The sequence below is a fragment of the Eurosta solidaginis genome, chromosome 5 (assembly GCF_040869045.1).
Source record: "Eurosta solidaginis isolate ZX-2024a chromosome 5, ASM4086904v1, whole genome shotgun sequence".
Classification (NCBI taxonomy): Eukaryota; Metazoa; Arthropoda; class Insecta; order Diptera; family Tephritidae; genus Eurosta; species Eurosta solidaginis.
The window spans coordinates 116,154,309-116,178,621 of NC_090323.1; the positions used below are offsets into that span (position 1 = coordinate 116,154,309).

Here is a 24,313-nt window from a genome sequence, read left to right on the forward strand (position 1 = left end):
TGGAGATTCCTGAGCTGCATTGTTCATAACGTCTTTGGTAAGCCTGTTCGTATCAATCAACGCGGTTGAAGGGACATTCGTAGGAGGACAGCTTTGCCCCTGACTCGAAGGCAAGTTGGAGTTATTGTTGGGCATACATTTCTTACGTTTTGGGGATTCAGATATCACTTTCAATTTTTTAAAGTGAGCCTCCATCGTTTTGAATCTTTCGTTAAGGTCACGAAACCACATAAAAATGTTGTTGAACTCTTTCTGAGTTTGCCTCATAAAAGCTCGCATGTCATTTTCTACGGAACGACAATCATGACATGTCCAGTTCAGTCCAATTTTGCTGGATATTAGGTCAACCACCCGACCACCTATGTGAGAGATACCGGCACAGATAACATGAGCCATATTATCACAGAGCCAACAACAAACATAAGTATCACCACGGGAAATTTTCTTTTGATTGGTGCACTTCTTGACACAGCAATCCAACATAATTGCAAAGTTAAACAAACCCAAAAGAAAAATAGGCAAAAGAAACTATGAGTATAGGATAAATTGAACAGCTGTTCAAAAATTATGGGCGAGAGTTATTTTGGAGCACTGGATGCAAATCGCAAGACAGCATATAGCTAGCAGCGAACACAACACAATGCCAAAAGGGCACACAATGACTTGCTAATAGCAGCTACCAACAAAAAGGTATGCAGTTACACAAATTTTTGTGAAAATCTATGATATATGAACACACAGACTGAATGTTTAAATTACACAAAAAGCCACTATGTTTATTGCACTGTGTAAAGATTTAATACCAAATTAAACTTATAAACTGTTTTCTATTATATGAATAAATATTTATAAACGATAAAACTTGTTTACAAAGTAAAAAGAATAACAATTCGAAGAGCGATCAAAAACACGTCCGCGCACGGCAAGGTTACCAGATACCATATGAATGAACCCTCTCCACCTGTCCATTTTTAGTACTGTGATTTGGGTTACAAAAATAAATCTCAATATGAAGTCTCTCCATCAAGGTTTTAAATTGCACAGTAGTAAATCCTGGTTCATTATCTAGTGTTATTATCTTTACATTAGGGAAACCCTGTAATATCTCCAATACTTTATCTTCCAATTCAGTCTTATCCTCAATTCGTTTAATAATCAAAAACTTTGAATATGCGTCAATACATGTAATAAATTTCAAAGACTGAGCATAAAATATATCCATATGAATCTGTATTCCTTCCTCATCAGGTACAGGAGCCTCTCCAATCGGTATTTTCTTCGGGTGCCTATCATATTTATTTCCATTACAAATATCGCAGCTTCTAATATACTCTCTGAATTGCTTATGCATTTCAGGCCAATAATACATCTTACAAATTTGCTTTATATTTTCTTCAAAACTTCTGTGTGCTCTGTTATGTGTTTGTTCTATTATCGCACCCTGGTCCTCCCTGTTTGTTATATCTATAGGAAAATTCCTGGCATACAAAAATTTATTTGTAAACGTTTCCTTTAACTTAGTTTTAATCTCATAGAGATCTTCTGGTGTACAGTAAATTGCAGTCACAAGACTGGGTTGTATAAATTCCTTTAAAATTGTTATCAAATTTTCCACCGTGTCGTATTCAATAAGATGTCTTGTCCTACCAAAGTTTATCACTGACTCATGTATGGTAAAACGTCCTTTACTCAGCAATATCTGCTGTTTAAACTGATTCAACGGTTTTTTTGTCTCCGGAATTTCCACATTATCTGAGCTTTCCGCAGAATGCTGCGTAGCACGATCCGATGAGTCATCAGATACCTGATTTAAATATTGCCTAGATAACGCATCCGCTACTATATTCACTTTACCTGGCTTATAAATTATTTTTGGAGCATATTCCTCGATTATAGTGTGCCATCTTTTCATTTTAATATTAGGGTTTCTTGGAGAAACCGAAAAAGATAATGGCTGATGATCTGTGTGAATCTCCAGATCTGATACCCCATAAAGGTAATTTCTTAAAGTTTTTAATGCCCAAACTATGGCATAAAGCTCCTTTTCGTTTGTCGCATAATTTCTTTCTGTTGAATTTAATGTTTTCGATATAAAAGTAATGGGCTTTCCTTCCTGACTTAATACTACTCCCAATGCGTCATTTGAGGCATCTGTTGCCAATATAAATTTTTTTGTAAAATCCGGCTGAGTTAGTTCGACTTGGTTTGCAAGTAATTTCTTTAATCTTTCAAAAGCCATAATTGCGTCTTGTTCTAATCTAACCTCAATTTTTTAAACATGTGCTGTGACACATGTCCATTTTTCCCTGATAAATGCTTCGTCAATGGTTTCGCTATCGCTGCATAATCTTTAATAAATTTTCTATAATAACCTGTCATCCCCAGAAAACTACGAAGTTGTCTCACTGTTTTAGGTAATGGATACCTCGAAATCGTTTCAATCTTTTCCGGATCGGTTTTAATAATATTGTTAGCTACAATATACCCTAAAAATTCTACTTCCTTTCTGTAAAATTTCGATTTTTCCAATGAAATTTTCATATTTGCTTTCTTCAACGTATCAACAACCGTCTTGAAATGCTCCGTGTGCTCCGCAAATGTTTTGGAAAACACAATGATATCATCTATATATACGTGACAAAATTTGCCAATGTAATCCCTAAGAACGTTATCCATAGCTCTTTGAAAAATACTAGGTGCGTTTTTCAGTCCAAAAGGCATTCTTAGAAATTCATACTTGCCGTTATTAACCGAAAATGCTGTCTTTTCCACATCACTATCCTTCATCAAAATTTGATGAAATCCCGACTCAAGGTCAATTGTAGAAAAGTATTTAGAACCCCCCAAATTAGACAGTATGACATTGCTGTCTGGAATTGGATATTTATCCGAAACTGTTACTTCATTTAATTTTTTGAAGTCCACAACCATCCTCAACTTTTGTGTACCATCTTCATTTATGCCTTTTTTTGGTACAACCCAGATGGGTGAATTGTATGGGCTTTTACTTGGACGAACCACACCATCTTTTAACAAAACCCTGATCTCCTCATTAACAAAGCTATTTGCACGTAGCGGATATTGATACTGCTTACTCCAAACCGGAGTATTAGTCGTAGTACGAATCTCTGCTCTAACATCTGTCCTAAACGGTAAATTCATATATATTCCAGAATGAATTTTCTTAATTTCCGCTATTATTTCCTTTTCCTTTTCCATAACAATAAATTTATTTGACCCTTTCCTACTACAGGGTTTGTAATTATCTTTTGCATTGGCTGAACATACATCGGCTGGTGCTTCAAAGGATTCTTCCTCCAAAGTAATTGTATTCAACGCTCCCTTTTCACTATTTATTTTCTCGGATAATTCAACGACTGGCTTTTCAGGATCTTCTCCCGAATTTTTTATATTCAAATTATTTTTATTAACGTGTTTTATTTTAAAACTTGCCGGAATTCTCTTCGGCTGGCGTCTCAGGATTTCTTTGTCCCGAGTGTTTTCTTCTTTATCTTCCTTTCTTTTGCCGGTATTACCATCGGCTGGCACTTTAGAAGTCCTTGCTCCCAAAGTATTTTCATTTTCTAAATTTTCCTGTCGCTCGGATTCACTTCCCAAGCTAAATATTTATGCTTCTTTATCGTTATTTATTATCAACTATAGTGTTAACTACTTTGTATTCTTTACTTTAATTTTTAAAAATAATGTTTATTGAGTTTTCGTGTTAACTTAAAATTTTTGAATAACTTCAAAAAAAAGAAAATTCTAATTAGTTTGAAAATATTTAAACTCAAAAGTAAATAAAATAAAAGATTTTTTTAAATATCAACTTGAATGTTGATATATTGGCGATCCTACGAACCTAAATGGTAGTTTGCATATTTAAAGCAAAAGAAAAATAAATACGAAGAAATTAAAATCTGCGAACAGATGAATTGCTTTAACAGTGTTGTAGCAAACTAGAAAAGTGGCGAGACTAATGTAATTTTATCCTGCGATCCTACAATTGCATTTTTTTTTTTTTATGTGTGGTTATTTGATTGACTTTTAAACTGCAACATTATATTTTAAATTAATATTCCTGTGCTACGATAATTTGTGTACCACGACATATTTTAGCGACTCCATTTAAAATAAACATTTTGAGTTAAAATAAACTGCATCGTGCAAATTACTTTAAATGAATATACATTATATATCGTGCACATACATTATACATTATGCTAAATTTTTCGAGTGAATTAAACAAATTATATTATCATTGATATTTACGCCTTATTCGAAGATTTTGAAATGCAACAACAAATATTCAACTACAAGAAATTTAAAGTATATCAACATAATGTAGCGACAATTCAACAGAATATCAACCATCAATTATAACAACTTTATAGCATCAACAACAGATTTTTTTTTTCGACCTTTTTTACCATAACATCAATGTCCATTAAAGAACAGAGCAACAATAACAAATAACAACAATTAAATAAAAACATAAATTACTTATAACAGAAATTTACTAGTAGACATGCTATGAATTTTATGCAACATAAATAAAAATTAAATTTTTCTACGATTTGTTAATTAATAAAGAACTCTTAAAAAACAACATACTACGCTTAAAAACAATGGTTGAGTTATCCGCTTCACTACAACAAGAGCTATTACAACAATTTTATGCACAATACACACAAGAACGGATTTAAAGTATAAGACATCATGATGAAAATGATAAGATTTATAAAGAAAACAACAAAGCCTATGCATAAACAACAACAGCGATGTATTTAATTGTTATCACGTGCAAAAATCGCAATTGATTCCCTTAAAATCTCTACAATCATCAATCAACTACTTATTATTTTTAACATTTTTTATTAAAATTAATTTTATGTAAGTATAATTTTTATATTAATATTAAATTAAAAATTTTTCGATTATAATTAAAATTAAAATTTTAAACCTTTCAAATTTTCAAATTTATTTTAAGATTATTTTTATATTTTAAAAATTCTATATAAATTATTTAAATTTACTTATTTTTTATATAAAATTAAATATTTTATTTAAATTGTTAACTCCCTTTCCAAAAAAAATCTTAAATATTTTCTAATTTTCAAATTTTTCATTAATTTTTTTTTTTTTTTCATATGGTTCTACGTTCACAAATACGAACCCGTAAGTTTACAAATTCGGAAAATCAAAACAACAACTATTCAAATAACACAATGACTCACAATACAACTCAAAATTCTAACATTAATACAACACAAAACAACATCTCTAATATAACACAAGATACTTCAACACAAGATAACTTTACAAATATTTCTTCTACTAAATCTATTAAATTACCACAATTTTGGCAAGAATCTCCCGATGCCTGGTTTTTGCTTGTTGAAGGACAATTTGAAATTAACAATATCAATGATGATAATTTAAAATTTCAAAATGTTCTAATTACTCTTCAACGAGATACTATATCTAAAATTGTAGATGTTATTAACCCTCCTCTTTTTAATAAATATGATACAATCAAAAAAATTCTATGTGAAAGATTTTCTCTTAGCGAAGAAAAACGATTAGAACAATTATTTTCAAAAACTGAACTTGGTGATCGTTCACCATCTGAATTATTCAGATTTATGAAATCACTTATAGGTTCTGACTCCATAGTTAGCCAAGAATTACTCTTTAAATTGTGGATTCGTAAATTACCACAAGAAATACAAATTCATTTGACTTCCAATAATAATCAAAACAGAGATGAAATTATTATTTTAGCTGACAAACTTTTTGATTTAATCAATAAACCTCATTCTTCCAAATCTCCTGTAGTCTCAAGTATAAATAATAATATTTTAGAACAATGCGTTAAAAATTTAACTGAATTAACTACGGCTATTTATCAAAATTTAAATAAAATTTCTAATGATATTAATCAATTACAAATCCGTTCAAGATATAAAGATAGAAATAGATCTAAATCTCAAAATTTTTCAAGATCAAGAAATTTTTCAAACAATCGTAATTTTACTTCACAAACAAATATTTGTTGGTATCACAAAAAATTTAAGAATAACGCTCTTAAATGTATACCCCCATGCAATTTTAATCAAAATCACAATTCAAATTCCGAACAAAATTTAAACTGAAACGATCCATTATGACGGTGACGGATAATGGAACTATTATTAAACCTACTCGTCGCCTATTCATATTTGATAAATTCAATAAACTTAATTTTCTTATCGACACCGGCGCAGTTGTATCAGTTATTCCTTTTTCTAAATTTAAAATTTATAAAAGAAATTCGGATCTTACTTTGACCGCAGCAAACGGTTCTTCAATTGAAACTTTCGGTACAAAACTACTTAAAATTGATTTAGGTTTAAGAAGAGATTTTGAATTTCCATTCATTATTGCGAACATTGATACACCAATTTTAGGAGCAAACTTTTTAGAAAAATTCGGAATTATTGTCAATATTAAAAATAAAGAAATAATGGATTATACTACAAAAATTAAAGTTGCTGGATCTTCTGGATTTTCTGATATTTTCTCACTCAAAATTCCTATTGTCGAAAATAAGTTTTCAAAATTACTTAATGAATTTCCATCTATTACCTGTGAACCAGATTATACTAAAAAAGTTAAACACCATACGGTTCACAGGATAGAAACAAAAGGTATTTTACCATTTTCGAAACCCAGACGTCTTGATCCAATCAAACTTAAAATTGCTAAAACTGAATTTGAATTTTTAGTTAAAACTGGTATATGCAGACCCTCAAATTCTCCTATTGTATCTCCACTTCATCTCGTTCCTAAAAAAGAACCAAATGATTGGAGACCTTGCGGAGACTATCGAAGACTTAATTTTATTACTACACCAGATCGGTATTCTTTACCACATATTCACGATTTAACAATTGATTTAAAAAATAAACAATTTTTTTTCCAAAATTGATCTTGTGCGTGCCTACCACCAAATTCCAATGGCAGAAGAAGACATTCATAAAACTGCAATAACTACCCCTTTTGGAATGTTTGAATTCGTAAGAATGCCCTTCGGTTTACGAAACAGTGCTCAAACTTTCCAACGCTTTATTAATGAAGTATTTTCTGATTTCGATTTTGTATTTACATACATTGATGACATTCTTATTGCCAGTGATAATGAAGATCAACATATAAATCATTTAAAATCAGTTTTCAAAAGACTTGAAGAATATAATTTAAATATTAAACCTTCAAAATGTACTCTCGGTGTAAATAAATTAAATTTCTTAAGTTACGAAATTTCAGGCGAAGGTATTAAACCATCTTTAGATAGAATTGAAATCATAACAAATTTTGAAAAACCAATTTCTATAAATAAATTACAAAAATTTTTAGGTATGATAAATTACTATCACAGATATATTAAAATGTTAGCAACAGAACTTAGTCCTCTTCATGAAATGTTAACACATGCAATTAAAAACAAACTCAAACAATTAAATTGGACAAATGAAACCACAACAGCTTTCGAAAATGTTAAAAAACTTTTTGCTAAAAATACTTTACTTACACATTTCGACAAAAATGGTACTTTATCATTAGCAGTAGATGCATCAAATGTTGCTATTGGAGCAGTTCTTCAACAAACTAGCAATAATATACTAGAACCCTTAGCTTATTTTTCAAGAAAATTAACTACAACAGAAACTAAATATTCAACATTTGATCGTGAACTTTTGGCAATTTATAATTCAATTAAACATTTTAAACATTTTCTTGAAGGTAGAACTTTTACAATTTATACTGATCATAAACCTTTAATTCATGTTCTAAATTCTAAAGTAGATAGATCTCCTCGTCAACTACGGCATCTTGAATATATTGCTCAATTTACAAATGATATTCAATATATACCGTATTCCAGAAATAAATGCAATTTCAACTCAAGAGCAAACAAACTGATACATTTTTACAAAAAACCATTACTGATCCAAATTCTATAAATAATTTAAAAGAAATTCATATTCCAGTTATTAATTTAAACATATGGTGTGATGTTTCTCTATAACCTTTTCGACCTTATGTTCCACATTCTATGAGAAGAATTATATTTGACAAAATTCACTCATTATCTCATCCAAGTATAAGAACAACTAGAAAATTAATTCAAAATAAATATTATTGGCCTAACATGCGTAAAGAGATTAACGATTGGACTTCATCTTGCATCAATTGTCAAAAATCCAAAATTTCAAGACATACTAAATCTCCTATCCAAAAAATTCAAATACCATCAGACCGTTTTGAACATATTCATATGGATATTGTTGGACCTCTTCCAGTTTCAAATGGAAATTGTTATATTTTAACAATTATTGACAGATTTTCACGTTGGCCTGAAGCTTATCCACTTAAAGATATTTCAACAAATACTATAGTAAAAACTTTTATTCAAAATTATATACCACGATATGGTATACCATTGAATATTACAGTAGATCAAGGTTCACAATTCACCTCAAAATTTTTTACGGAATTAACTAAACTTTTAGGTTCTCATAAAATTCATACATCTCCTTACCATCCCCAAGCAAATGGCATGATAGAGAGATTTCATCGAACTTTAAAAGCAGCAATTATAGCATCAAACGACTCGGTTCATTGGTCTGACATTTTACCATTCATTCTACTTGGTTTAAGAACTTCTATTAAAGAAGATTTAAAATGTTCATCTGCTGAAGTTGTTTATGGCCAAACACTTAGAATACCTGGTGAATTAATTATTTCAAATAGTAAGAATGAACATGATTTTTCTAATGACGCTCTCCATAAAATAAGAGAATATTTTTCACTTGTTCGTTCTAAAGTTTTTCATCATAATAAAGAAAATTTTTTCGTTCCTAAACAATTAGAAAATTGTGAGTATGTTTTTGTTAAAGTTCTTCGTAAATCTAATTTAGAATCACCTTATGAAGGACCTTTTAAAGTTATCTCTAAGAAACATAAAACATTTACAATTCAATACAAAAATACTATTAAAAATATTTCAATTGATTTACTTAAACCAGCAAACATACTTATTAACACTAATTTAAATACAAATACATTAAACAATAAAAAACAAAAAAAGGTTACATTTAATATTAATTAATAATTTGTTTGTTTCAAATTTTCTTGGAGGGGGGGTAAATATAGTGTTAACTACTTTGTATTCTTTACTTTAATTTTTAAAGATAATTTTTATTGAGTTTTCGTGTTAACTTAAAATTTTTGAATAACTTCAAAAAAAGAAAATTCTAATTAGTTTGAAAATATTTAAACTCAAAAGTAAATAAAATAAAAGATTTTTTAAAATATCAACTTGAATGTTGATATATCAACCTCCTCTTTTCAAGATTAATTACCGCTTTTATATCTCTCAAGAACTTATATTCGATCAGCAAATCTGCTTCTAAATTTTCAATTTCATAAAAAATCTGCTTTTTACCGAACAAAGTTACAAAATGATAGTAACGTATTGTTGAATAGCCGTTAATTGTTTTAACTCTTTTTTGTATAGCCAATTCATTTCTATTCTTGTAAATACCTGACTTTATATAACAGCTAGTTGCTCCTGTGTCAACTAATATTTTAAAATTTTTACCTATTGCCCTGTCATACAAGAAAATGTATGGCAAAGCTAATTTTGGTCTAAAAAATGATCCTCATTTATATTATTGACACGTAATGTCTTATTGGGTGGTTGCACGGTCTGCTGCGTGCTTCCATGTGGTCTTTTTTCTATATTACCACTTTGATTATTACTTTGGTAATTTTAAGTAGGTTTTAGCTGCGGCCGATTATGTACCCTGATGCTGGAATCAACATCCATTGGGGTCGGTCGTGGTTGCACCCTTTCAACTCTTTGGTCGAAATTTCATTGAGGCTGTTCTTGTGCAAACCTCAGATTATTATTGAAGTTTCTTCTATGGTTATAATTATTTTGCCCATTATTTGTTGAAGGCGAAAAATGGGTCAGCCTACCGAACTGTAAAGCAAAATTTGCTCGCATATTGTTAGACTCCAATTCTTGGGTCTTTGCCAAAGCGTTCGGCAGATCACTTGGTGACAATGAAAACAGGATATTTGATAAATTCCCATTCAATCCGGTTATAAATATGCGTAAAGCATCTCGCCTATTCTTGGCATTAAGTTCCCTAGTGACTGAACTGTCAGTACCGTAGGTCATGATCGTTTTATTTATCAACAACGTTAATTTCTCGTTAACCCTATTATAATAATCAATTATTGAATTAGAGCCTTGTCTCAAAATGCTAATCTCCTGTTCAATAATGTGGGCTGGCCTCTTGTCGGCGTATGCGAAATCTAATCGTGCCAAAATGGCATCAATTTAGCACTGTCCCATGATTTGATAGCAAATCATTGGCTTCCTGTGTAATTTTATTTCTTAATATCGTTAGTGCAGCGAAATACCTACGGCTGCCTCTAACGTATAAACTCATTGTGTTATTAGCGGATTCCCTCCAACTAACATATTTATTTTGCTTTCCCGTGAATTCGGGCAAAGACTTTATTATCTCTAAGGACTCCTCGCACTTTATTTGCTGGTTGATGATCTCAGGCTTGTACTCCGCGATGGTAGCTGCCTGAGTCATCCCCTCGATTTGCCTGCGCAATTCCGCTACCTCTAATTTTAATGAAGCGTTAGTCGCGGCTATTAACCTATCCACTAGGGCTTCATTTTCACTTTCTAACGACATACTTCCAAATACTTGTATCAACAAATCCACACTTAAATATTTTTAGTAATTGTTTTTTTTAAATAGCGTAAGTACAAAAATGAATCTCTATTCACTAAATAGCATAAAAATTAATCTTACTTCACTGCCGTACTGCTGCTCTCACTGGTCCTGTAACATCAAATTTATATACAGCTTCCTTTTTTTCTCTGCTCCTTTTTGAACTGCTCTTCTCCTCTCGTTTACTTCTTCCTCTTATTCAACGTTATGGTTGTATGTTTGTTTTGTTGTTGTTGTGATACGAGTAATTCAAGAATTACGTTTTTAAATTTGCTTTTGTTTTTGCACACTCTATTAAATTTATTTCTCCATGGACTTATTTTGCTGTTAGCTGCTCACTTGTATTTTTCTTGTCAATTTTCAAATTTCAACCCACGAACTTCACATTAAATGATTTAAGTATTCGAACAGCGATTCAACAGATGATTGAAGCTGTTTACTATTGTTAATGTTTTTTTCAAACCACTTGTATGAATTCACAATGGTAGTTAGTTAAAGTTTTGAAAACAATTTTTTGTTGTTTTACTTTTGTGTTTTTGGTTCTTTCTCGTCCAGTGACGATACTTATTTAAAAAATTTTGTTGTTTAACTTTTGTATTTTTTTTGTTCTTTCTCGTCCTTTGACGATACTTATTTAAAAAATTTCGTTGTTTAACTTTTGGGTTTTTTTTGTTCTTTCTCGTCCTTTGACGATATTTTTTTTTAAAAACTTTGTTGTTTAACTTTTGTGTTTTTTTATTTTTTCTCGTCCTTTGACGATACTTATTTTTACAACGCATGCCCCACACGCCGGGCGCCAATTATCGTCCTCCTACTTTAGGAGGGGTTTTTAAAAAATAATAAGAATTTGTATGGTTAGTTACAGAATGTAACATTGACACCAAACTCAGAATCCAAACTGACTTTATTTTCCACAATTGCTCTTATTTATAACTTAATTCAATATTTACAATGTAAGCGTTGCATCGGATTTGCCCTTGAAAACCGATGCGTGAGAAATGGAATGTTTATTCAATGAAATGCCAGTGGCTTGAGAAATATAATATTTGTTTAGTCTGCTTACTGAAATGCCAGTGGCTTGAGAAATATAATCTTTGTTTAGTCTGCTTACTGAAATGCCAGTGGCTTGAGAATACAATAATTGTTTAGTCTGCTTACTGAAATGCCAGTGGCTTGAGAAATGGAATATTTGTTTATGATTGCCATAAGGGCACTGTGGGAAGTGTACTGTTAACTTGCATTCGTTATCAATATATATGCATGTATTATTCTACAATTTTATATTGATAGCGCCTTATTTATATAAGAAGCAAACCTATGAAAATGATAACAATATCACATCTTGTTAAAGTTGTTGGATTCAATATAATTAAAGCTGTTCCCAAAAACATAAGAATGACGTATTATTTTCCTCCAGAAAATGTATTTCTTACAAATATTTTGTACATATTTAAAGTGAACAATGCTTTAAATATTTCAATTAATATGAATTCATAAATTTAATCCTTCAATTAACAAGATTCTAATAGAACACATTGTATTTTTAGATTTAAGATATATCACTATACAGGTGCTTTAGTGCATGAAACAATTTGGCCCCAGGGACAGGAGCTTCTAGGAGTCGAGTGGCAGAAGTATGCTGATAACACTTTCAGTGAGCCAATAATATCAAAAGTAAAACTCGAAGGAATAAAGTCTAGTTTACCAGAAGCCAGTAAAAAGGCGTACACTCCTCCTCATCTTCGAATGCTAAAAGAAGGGAAAGATCCAGACCAATTTATACCACGCCCACAAGTCAAAAGTACCCACACGTCTACTCCAGGTAATTAAAATAAGTTTATTAATGGATGCATGGATGTAGTCTTACCTTATTAAATGCATGTATCGGGTTGTAATTATATTTCTTGTCTTGTAATGTTGTCAGAATTTGACGTTCTAATGGGAAAGTTTTGATATATTTCACCGTTAGTGCACGCAGACGCTTTAAATACGTGCCTTATAAAGGATTTCCTGATAAATCGACCTTAACATAAAGGTCGTAACTTCTCGAAATTTGTTAACAAGGATGTATCTAAGACATTCGCTTAATAAGGTCGTATCTCAGTGAAGTCGTTAAATAAGTCGTATCTCAGAAGGCCGCACAGTTTACTTCGTAGATCATGCTAGATTGTCCATCTAGCATTATTTTATATTATATAACGATATTTTAAGTATAATTAGTCATATTTAGACATTGCCAACAGTTGTTATAATGGTATTAAAACTTTTATCGCATAACGGTGGTTTGTAATGGTATAAAGGAATTGAGTTCGATCGTCCGGATGTTATAAGAGAGGCTCAAATTTTATCGTTGTACCACATTGAGAAAAATTGGTGATGTTTGCAATTTAGTACAATCTTTTATTTGTTACTAGAAGACCCGGCAGACCTTGTCCTGCCCTAAATTTAGCCTATCTGCATACATTTTAATAAGCTTTTTCCGTCTGACTCTGCCCTCCCCCCCTCTTAACTTTTTCCTAATCCTTTTATTCACTCCTCCCTCCGTCTTTTTCGCTTCATCTATCTCCATCTTCGTCTCATTCTATCTCTTTCTCAATCTACTTCTCCTTCTCTCTTTTATTTTCTCTCAATTTCTTCTCATTCTTCTGCATCCCTTATTGCCTGTCCCAGAGGGTGGTATGTGTTTTATTCCAGTCCCAGTCCGTTTCTGGATAATATATTACTCTGTACTAAAGCACTCATCAACAGCTTTCATTTGATATCCATATTGTATAAACACTGTCTAGGCATTCACTGGCCCACGTTTTGGCCTATATCTCGAGACCCTAGTCACCCAGGGGTATGAAAATTACCCTCTATACAACTAAAGACTCTCCTGAATTAAAAAAATGTCATAGTACCTCTAAATCGCGGGCCCCCTCAGAAACCCCATTTCATAATTTCATGAAAATATTTATGTCACTCAAAGTAGTAAAATACAGTGCCTTTATTGAAAATCTACAGCTGGGTGTATAATATTCAGTTTCCACCCGAAAATTTAATTCAAAACCTTAACTTAACCTAATAGTTAATCATCATCAGAGTCTTCTGATGAGTAATATACGGTATTATCGTCACCATATTGTGGTATTGTGGGACAATATGATGACCATTCTTCTGTGCTAAGGCTTGCAATTAGCTTTTGTACTTCTGTACATAATATGGATAGTAAGTCTCTGTTTTTGGCAACACGCGAGCATTTGCGGGTTTTGTATTCCCGAAATCTTTTCGGAAAGCTGGCCAATTGGAAGCAATGCCGCTTTGATCACCTCTGTCCTGTGAATCAGTATTTTATGTACAGTAGCTGGCATATTGTACCACGAATAGAGACTAAGATAATATCGTCTGGCTTCAAGACACAATTTGTTGGGTTCAACAGAGATGTTTCACAGAGATCTGAGAATCACGAAAGTTAATAAGTGTTGTACGAAGAGCACTGATTTCGTCTAACACTTTATTTGTCTCCGATAATGTTAAGTTGTTCGTTTCTTTAGCAAATATAAATTTGATTGGACAATAGTACAACGTTGACGAAGGCCGGGGATTTTGCCAAATGATTTTGGACCCATCAAATAACTTAAGGAAAACTAAAGAAAATACGAAAAGAAACTCGTCCGTGCCTTCAGTGTTCTCAAATCTCTGTTTGTACGTGCTTTAGCCAGAACTTCCATCACATCCCCATTTAGTAACAAGTGTAAATGATGAACTTGTAGGGGGCACACTGCTAATAACTTCGTTCTGGGCTAATACTAGACGTTCCACTAGTTTATTTAATAAGGCTTGCAAATTTATAACAGGCCCGTTTGGACTTTACCAAGCTATAATATGACGAAAAAACATTATGTCCTGCCTTCATTGCCCATTTCCTAGTTTATTTGTATGAATGCGTTCTTGTGGCCGGACGGGACCTACATGTTTTATGCCGACTCCGAACGGCATCTGCAAGGCAGATGAGTTTTCACTGAGAGCTTTTCATGGCAGAAATACACTCGGAGCGCTTGCCAAACACTGCCGAGGGGCGACCCCGCTTAGACAAAATTTCTTCTATTTGAAAAACTTTATTTCTAAAATTTTGATGTTGCTTTGCCCGGGGTGCGAACCCAGGGCATGCGGTGTGGTAGGCGGAGCACGCTACCATCACACCACGGTGGCCGCGTTGTTCACTTAGAATCTGTATAATAAGCTAAAGCTTCGCCACTACTTAACTGCCTAGGATTAATTGAACCACGAAATCTTTTCGAAGTCTTCCAGCAGGATTCACAGCAGCACTTGAATTCGAAGGTTGTGTCACAAAAGTACACACAGTGAACGGTATGCCCTTTTCATCCAGCCATGATTTATTATTAATTAAAAAACGCTCCTTCGACTTGCCTGGAGCCAACCATTTGTCACCAATCTTATTAGAAAAGTTGGGTACCTTTAACTTTATTTCTTTTTGGCTGCTTTCAGTAATGTCGCCGAAGTGCTATTTTGAAGACAAATACTCATATATACGCCATTTTCTCGTTTCTGTGTGTTTTAACCACTCTTGAAACAATTCTACTCTTGAAATAGAGTAAACATGTTCTGAAAAAAAAAAAAACAAATTTAAAGTAAACGTTGTACTGAAGTGTGCGCTAAACAATGCCTGTATTTTAACAAAGAATATAGTTATTCCTACGATATATTTAAAAACTAGCCTGGATGTTGTTGTTGTTGTTGTAGCAGTGCTTCGCCCCATCCAATAGGTGCGATCAATCACAAATTTTCATCAATGTCCTCTAACGAGAGTCCAAGGAAACTTGCTGTTTCAACAGGGGTGGACCATAATGAGAGGGGTGTTAGAGGCGTTGGTTCCACAATACAGTTAAAGAGATGGTTGGTGTCATGTGGGGACACATTACAAGCAGGACATATGTCAGGGTTGATTCTGGATAGGTACGAGTTTAAACTGTTACAGTACCCAGATCGAAGTTGATCTAGAGTGACGCGCGTTTCCCTAGGGAGAGTGCGTTCCTCCTTTGCTAGTTTTGGGTATTGTTCTTTGAGTACCCTATGGCACCTCTTACTTAATTATTCTTGGTTTGGATGTTGTGTTCCTGAACTGCACCGATGCTTGCCGACCAGACAGATAATTTGCGGCCCACCTTTTAAGACTTTGGGAAAGGGGTGACCCTTCCAGGTCTTGCAGTAACGTGCCATGGTTGACCGTGTGAAAAGCTTTTGACAGGTCTAACGCAACGAGTACTATCCTATGGTAGAGGTTTTGATTTAATCCGCAATTTATCTGAGTACTAATGGCATTTAGCGCGGTGGTTGTGCCATGTAATTTTCGGAAGCCATGCTGATGATTGGCTGGTTGCAAATTTGCTTTAAAGTAGGGGAGCAGAATGGCTTCAAATGTCTTGGCTACTGGCGATAGGAGAGATATCGGACGATAAGAATCTCCTATGTTAGATGGCTTCCCAGGGTTTAGTAGCGGGACCACCTTGGCCATTTTCCATTTTTCGGGGATGACGAAGATGGGAAGTACAGGTTGTAGACATGTGCTAGATATTTAGATCCCTCTTTACCTAGATTTTTAAGCATCGACATGGCTATGCCGTCTGGGCCCACTGCTTTAGATGGTTTAGCTTGACCGATGGCATCCTCAACCCTTTTGGCGGCGATGGTAATTGGGGACGCGCTCTATTTATGTTTATGTGAGCGTCTGCTGGCTCGCCGTTTAACTTTGTCAACCGTATAATGCATTATATATTGTCTGCAAAAAGCGCTTTTCCCTTGGCGAGCATCAGTCGGGATAGGGAGGGCAGCAAAGGGATTGTCTGTGCAGGATTTGTACTCATCCCACTTTCCTTTCTTAAAGTTTATGAAAGTGCGGTTTTCGGTGACGATGAAGTCGGCGGTTCGCTCGAGCGAAATAAGTATAGGCAGGTGGTCAGATGCCAATGTTACCATCGGCTGTCAGTTGACGCAGCTCACCAGACCTGCGCTCACGATGGACAGATCCAGAATGCCATAGATCGTGACGGGCATTGAAATCGCCTAAGATAATGCGATTATCACCAGTGAGTAAGGCTCTGATATTAGGGCGGTATCCACTAGGGCAACAGGTGGCAGGAGGAATGTATATGTTGATGATTTCTAGGTTTACATCGCCAGATAAACCGTGACGTTCTAGGACACTGTCCCTGCGGCCGCTGTCGGGATCAAATATGCTGCATTGCACTGAGTGATGTATGATCGACGCGAGACCGCCTCCATTTCCACTCTCGCGATCTTTTCTGTGGACATTATAGCCAGAAAAGGTCTGCAGAGCAGATCTTACTGTGAGTTCAGTCTCTTGAATCGCAGCGAAGCGGATGTTATGCCGCTTTATGAAAACGACTATCTCCGTGATCTTCCAAGTTAATCCATTACAGTATAACTGCAGAATTCTGAAATGCAATGGGGAAGGCCTCTTCACTCTAGGGGTAAGTGACGGGTGACTACGCCTGAGTTGAGGGAGACCAGGATGCAAGTAATGTTGTGGCCCTGGGACAGGACGTCCCTGGGTAAGCATTGGTGTACCCGGTGTAGTTGGGTTTGCAACATGGCGCAATGAAACCCGTCGAGAGGCTGCCGTCGCGGAGACCAGAACATCTAGGAAAGTGGCACCGTCCAAGGCAGAAGCTGCATTGGGCAGATGACGCAAACATATATATTCTGTGCTGGCAAACGGTGCAAAAGGTGGTAGGGACTAAGAGTCTGTTTCCCTGACCTACACGATTGCTAGAGGAAAAGAGGTGAGAACAAGACGGGGCGAGGACTGATGCTCGGCACTGCTACCGACTCTACTACGGAGATTGTAGTATGAGCTGGTGGCGCCGTAGGGCGCGAGCAGCAGCGGGTACTTTTTGTGGCTTGCTGAGCTGCTGGAAAGTAGTGGGAGGGGGGCCGGCGCTGAGGCGTAGAGGCGTAGACTACGGGACGCCTTTGGGCGTGAACAGTAAGGAACCACAAAAGATTTATAAAAATTACGAAGACGTCGGGTCTTCGAATCTAGCCCTGAGCAACCTGCCCGATGCAACCATTTCTTGCACGTGATAAATCCCGGGAAAAATCTCGAGTCGCTCCGGTACATAGAACCGGCTGCCTTGGGAATCGGCTAGCCTGGGTAGAGGTGAAAATCTATATTTTTTGAACTATCAAACTTTCAAATTTTTACCAAAAAATACACTGAAAATTTAATTATTTTGAAAAAGTTACTGAAAAATCATTTTAAAAGATTTAGACTTGAAACATAGTACTAATATAGTGTCGATAAATTTCAACTTTTTTCAATCAATACATAAAGCTTGTTATCTAAACTCTACGGCTCATTAATAAAGAATTTGACAAGCAAATAAATCTCGGCATGCTGAGTTTGGAGGAGTTGTTTACATTTTGCGATGAAAAATTTTTAAAATAATAAGATGAATTTTGTCCACGTAGCACGTTCTAAACGAAATACTGTGGGCCCGTTGAAAAGGCTGTAACAAAAAAAAATTGTTTACACAATGTAATACCCCCAGCGGGTTAGGGGCTTAGAATATACCCGCGGCAGGTAAGGCTGCCGTAAGAGGCAACTAAAATACCAAATTGATTCAAGGGGCTGTGTAGCGCAACGCTTTCAAGGGATTGGCAGCGCAAACTAATTGTCAACCTCACCCAGCTTTAGCGAATCCTGTTTCTTTAACAGCCGAGGCTCTGGCGACCTCAAGTTCCTCATGGATCTATGGGGGTGAGAGGGCGGTATTGCCTAGAAGGTTTCATGTGGGCATACAAAATCGTTCCCGAGATGGTCGGGCTAGTAACTTAATGGTGCTTGTTACCGGAACGTGCCGGATCTGCATCCGGCAAAGGACCATCAACATCGATAACACTCCTTCGGGGAATTTCCTTATCGCTACAACAACAACAACAACACAATGCAATGAATTTAGCAGCAACATAATTATTATAATATAATAATATTATTATAATATTTAATAATTTGTAAGTCAAAAAATAATTATTTAATTTCAGTAAATCTTTGTGACTACCGAAATTATTACTTTGCAATAAAAAATTGTTTATAATAAACTAGCAGACCCGGCAGACGTTGTTCTGTCCTAAATTTGGTCTATCCATTCCGAGTCCCAGTCCCAGTCCCACTCCGAGTCTCAGGCCCAGTCCTAGTCCTAATCTCAGTCCCAGTCCGTCTCTGGTCTACTTCCTGGAAAAAAGGATCGTAAATACTAATATAGGCAAATTTATATACCAAATTTCAGGCAAATCGAATAGGGCGTATGTAAATAGGTATGTGGGCATTATTAATTCATGTTTTAATTTCGGCTTCGCATGCATATTTATCAGTTTTGCTAGGTTGATGAGACTAAATCGAATATCACAATGAAAATTACTTTAAAGCTCTCAGCAACAGCTTTCATTTGTAATCCATATTACACACACATTCTATGGGTATCCGGGCCCACGTTTTGGCCTATATCTCGAGACCCTAGTCACCCAGCGGCATAAAACTCACTCTGTACTAAAGCACACATCAACAGCTTCAATTTGAAACCCATAATGTAAAAACACATCCTAGTGTTACCCTGTACTAAAGCAGACATCAACAGCCTCAATTTGATACCGATAATGTAAAAACAAATCGTAGTGTTACCTTGATCCACGTTTTGACCTATATCTCGAGAACCTAGTCACCAATAGGTATGAAAACTACCCTTACTAAAGTACTCAATTTGATAGCCATAATGTAAAACCACATCCTAGTTACCCTGATCCACGTTTTGGGCTATATCTCGAGACCCTAGCCACAAATAGGTATGAAAACTACCCTGTACTAAAGCACACATCAACAGCTTCAATTTGATAGCCATAATGTAAAAACACATCCTAGTGTTACCCTTATCCACGTTTTGGCCTATATCTCGAGACCCTAGTAACCAATAGGTATGAAAACTACCCTGTACTAAAGCACTCAAAACAGCTTCAATTTGATAGCCATAATGTAAAAACACATCCTAGTGTTACCCTGATCCAGTTTTGGCCTATATCTCGAGACCATAGTTACTAATAGGTATGAAAAAAACCCTGTGGGAGGGACGAAACAAATTAAATGGGGTCACACTGAAATGACAGTCCTTGGTCGGGAAAAATCCCGAGTCGCTCCGGTACATAGAACCGACTGCCTTGGGAAGCGATTTTGTCACCGACTAAATCTTCCGCGACCTTATTTACAACATGGACGCCCCAAATGTCGACCATATTGAACATCCACGTCGATGGCACTACGCTACCGACTGTCCTACACCCCAAAATCTTGGGTGTGACGTTTGATCAGGATCTACATTTTGGTGCGCACGCAACCGCAATTGTTCCAAGAATTCAGAGCCGTAATAAAATCCTCAACTCCCTTGCTGGCAGTACCTGGGGAAAAGATAAAGAAACGCTCTTGACCACCCATATGGTCGCCAAGCCTAAAAACCACCCACTGGAAGAAACTACAGGCCTGCCAAAATACTGCTCTCAGAATCGCCACGGGCTGTCTTCTTATGTCCCCAGAACACCATCTGCATAATGAGGCGAGAATACTCCCCATCAGGGAGAGAAATGAGATGCTGACCAAACAGTTTCTGTTGAATACCCAGAAACCTGGGCATCCCAACAGACATCTGATTGACGAACGAGCACCGCCTAGGGGCCTAAGGAGTCATCTCCGTAAGCATTTTGAGGAAATACGGCACCTGAGAACCCAGCCGTATGAGGCGGAAAAACACAAGCAGGTCCTTGGTGAACTCCATAGACAGGCGTCGGACCTTTATGTCGGGAATTGCCCGGTGAATCCAGTACTTGAAGAAAAATATCCAGAACTCGCAGAAGAGGAACGCATACTCCCCAGGGAAACGCGTGTCACTCTTGCTCAACTTCGTTCTGGATACTGTAACAGGTTAAACTCTTACCTATCCAGAATCAACCCCGACATACAAAATGTATGCCCTGCTTGCAATGTGTCCCCACATGACACCAACCATCTCTTTAATTGTAATGTGGAACCAACGCCTCTAACACCCCTTTCCTTATGGTCCACCCCTGTTGAAACGGCAAGTTTCCTTGGACTCCCGTTAGAGGATATTGATGACAATTTGTGATCGGTCGCGGCTATTAGGTGGGGCGAGCATTGCTACAACAACAACAACAACAAAAAAACCCTGTATAAAACACTCATCAACAGCTTCAATTTGATACCCATAATGTAAAAACACATCCTAGTGTTACCCTGATCCACGTTTTGGCCTATATCTCGAGGCCCTAGTAACTATTAGGTATGAAAACTACCCTGTACTAAAGCACTCATCAACAGCTTTCATTTGGTATCCATATTCTATAAACACATTCTAGAGGTACCCGGGTCCACGTTTTGGCCTATATCTCGAAACCCTGTACGTCGATCGCAACCAAACCTATGTGCAAACCACCACGTGAGGTATACGCAACTTATGTGAAAGTTTGAACAAAATCGACCGGCGCATCTTTTCAAACACCGGCTACCAGCTAACACATATTTTAGCCTTTCTTTTTATATATAAGATATGAGTGAGGCAAAATTGTATAAATAATAATTTTTTTCAGCAAACACTCTTTATAGTAAACACTTGCTTCGAATTATCTTGTTCTTATCATTCCCAAATATTTAAAATGTATTGAACTATTTATACAGCTGGAGTACATGTTCAACTACTGTCACAAATAAAAACTTCAAAAATTTGAATTTTTTGGGAAAGCACAGTATTTTTTTATGAAATGTTTGAACATTTTTTATTTAGCTTTTCATTTGTAATACGAGTTAATTAAAAAACAAACATTTGTTTTCATTCTGCAAAAACTTGGCTTCATTGTTCATACATAAAAACTTTTTACACGGTGTTTTGTGTGAACTAGTGTTTGGAATGGGCAGAATTTCACATTGACAAAACAAAATTACTGAAATACAATGCAGACACAAATTTGTCTAAGTGTCTTCGTTGTGAAAAAGAATTAAAAGGACATATCTTGGGAAACATAAAACGCCATTATGAAACAGTTCATAAACATAATTTTGGCACAAATTTCATCTAAACAGGTCTGGTAAGAAGGCGTCAATTAACGAAGCACCATTAAAGTTAAGCAGGGAGAAGTTTTGGAACTACTACGTTGGCTTAGTAACAATTAAAAACATGCCCTTTAGAATTTTTGACGATGAAAAATACTTTGCTTCAGCCATATAGCGATACCTACTGTTTAACTATAAATTCAAAAAACATTACTGAGGATTTAAGCCTGTGTGCTACTAAAATAAAAAACCAAATAAGACATATTTTAAAAGATAGAATTATAAGTCTTAAAATAGATGTCGCGAGCAGAATGGGTAAGAGCATATTAGGAATAAACGTTCAATACACAAAAGATTATAAAATTATGATCCATACAATTGGTATGATTCAATTACGACAAAGGCATAGCTCAAGATTCATCAAGGATGAAATATCAAAGAGCTTAGATAGTTACGGAATAAAAAAAATATATAAAACAAATATATTCACAACCAGTGATAATGGATGCAACATTATCAAGGCATCCAAACTCTTGCTTCGCGATGTAGAAGAAATGCAAAATGAGTTCTTGCTTCAGATACAGAAGACGAATACTATACAATGTCAAAGCTTAATAAGAGGATGGAATCTCCATTGCCAGTTGAAGATGCGCTGCACACGCGCTTCAGTTGGCTGCATATGACTTTTTTTAAAACTGTGCATAAGGACTTAGAGGCTTGCAGATCAGTTATAAAGAAACTAAGATCATCCATTAAAATTGCCACAACATAGCGAGTATAACGATGCCACCAATAGATACAATAACTCGGTGGAACGCTACATTTGATATGATGGAAGCTTTATTAAATTTAAAAGACTATTTCAATACAAATGATAACGAAATTGAGTTCGATGTTGAGATTAATTGGCATTTTATAGGAAATTTTGTTTCTGCATTTAACCCAATGTCAGAATGCTGTAAACGTCTTCAGACGGAGCAATATATTATTGGCGATTTTTACCCAGACTGGCTGGTATCTCGCATACATAAATTGAAAAAGTGAAAAATGAATACGCTTTTAAGTTGTGGGAGTTCGTGCAAAAGAGGAAAGCAAAGTTACTGGAAAATATCGTATTTCTATCTGCCATGTATTTCGATCCACGCTTAAATTTTCTCGAATCACCGTAATACAATGACGAGCAACGAAAAGTAGCTATGGTAACAACTGCATCATATATGTAATGTAAGGGTAATTTTTTCGCTATTCGTTGTCATTAAATTGACATTGAACAAATGGCCCTGAAAAGTTTAGATCTCCATTCGCGTGTAATCTAATTTAAATACAATTTTTGTAGGCACATATATTGGAGACTTATGCAAATACAATATCAGTTAACAACTTTTCTAATGAAGCATGTAGTGAGTGACACAGCTTCTAGCTTTGTAAATATACAGCCTGATGACCCGTATGGAGATTTAGAGGAAGAATATAATCTACAAAAAAGTGGTACAATACCAACATAAATAACCATTCGGCAGAAACTGGAGAAGTTGGCTTATCATGGGAGGACTCCATTTCATACCAATGTTCTCGAATACTGGAAAGACCCTGCGGTGGACAGGGACATTCGTGCCTTAATGGAGATAGCATTGGCAGTTCCTTCTAGTCAGGTGTATGTTGAGAGAGTCTTCAGTGCTTTACCAACTATCCTTACAAAACAAAGAGCGAGCAAGTGGCGACTCAATCAGCAACCTCTTAACTGTTAAATTGAACGAAAATTTGTTACATATTATCTTCTCTTTGTATAAATTTGCACTATAAACCGCTTAAATGATAGAACACGGGCTTTGGGTAGTTTAAAGTCACAATATATAATATTTATTTACCACGGTGAGAGACTTTACAAAATTAAAATTCATAATACTTCACAGAAGAGTTTACTTAAGATATTGAAAATCTGCGCGGCGGCGGGCAGGCGACAAAATAAAACGGGCGAACGATGCTGCCACGATGCGTGTGGGCGGGTAGTTTATGATAAACTGAAAAACATTATGCGCGGTGGTGGTCGGCAAGCACTGCTGTGATGTGCTGCTTGCGCTTGGCCGCGCTGGCCGGATGTTGCCAGACGGAGTGCGCCGGACTTAGTCCGAAAATTGGATCATGTCTTCAAGATGCGGCATCAATTCTTTACAGGGCCCCCCGTGCCTCTTCGACTAATCTACGGAGCTGGTCATCCTTTTGCCGACCCGATCAGCTTTGCACCGCTCTCTGGCTGTTCTGCGCGCGGGCTCGTGGGGTTGCCCAGTCTCAGCGTCGATTGTCGTTTTGCTGGCATCCCGGGTTGTTGCCCTTTCGAGCCCAGTGTAGTAACGTGTGGTGGCCGAGGGAGCATTTTCGG

At 35.6% G+C, this 24,313-nt stretch overlaps 1 protein-coding gene across 2 annotated transcripts in view; it reads left to right on the plus strand.

Annotated features, from left to right (window-relative positions):
• The window catches only part of eIF2A (eukaryotic translation initiation factor 2A), a 308,681-nt gene that overhangs the window by 107,845 nt on the left and 176,523 nt on the right, over window positions 1–24,313 (plus strand). For both annotated transcript variants that reach the window (XM_067791560.1, XM_067791559.1), the window contains exon 5: window positions 12,350–12,624. In XM_067791560.1, the coding sequence (XP_067647661.1) occupies window positions 12,350–12,624 (275 nt within the window). The remainder of the gene's footprint in view (window positions 1–12,349; window positions 12,625–24,313) is intronic.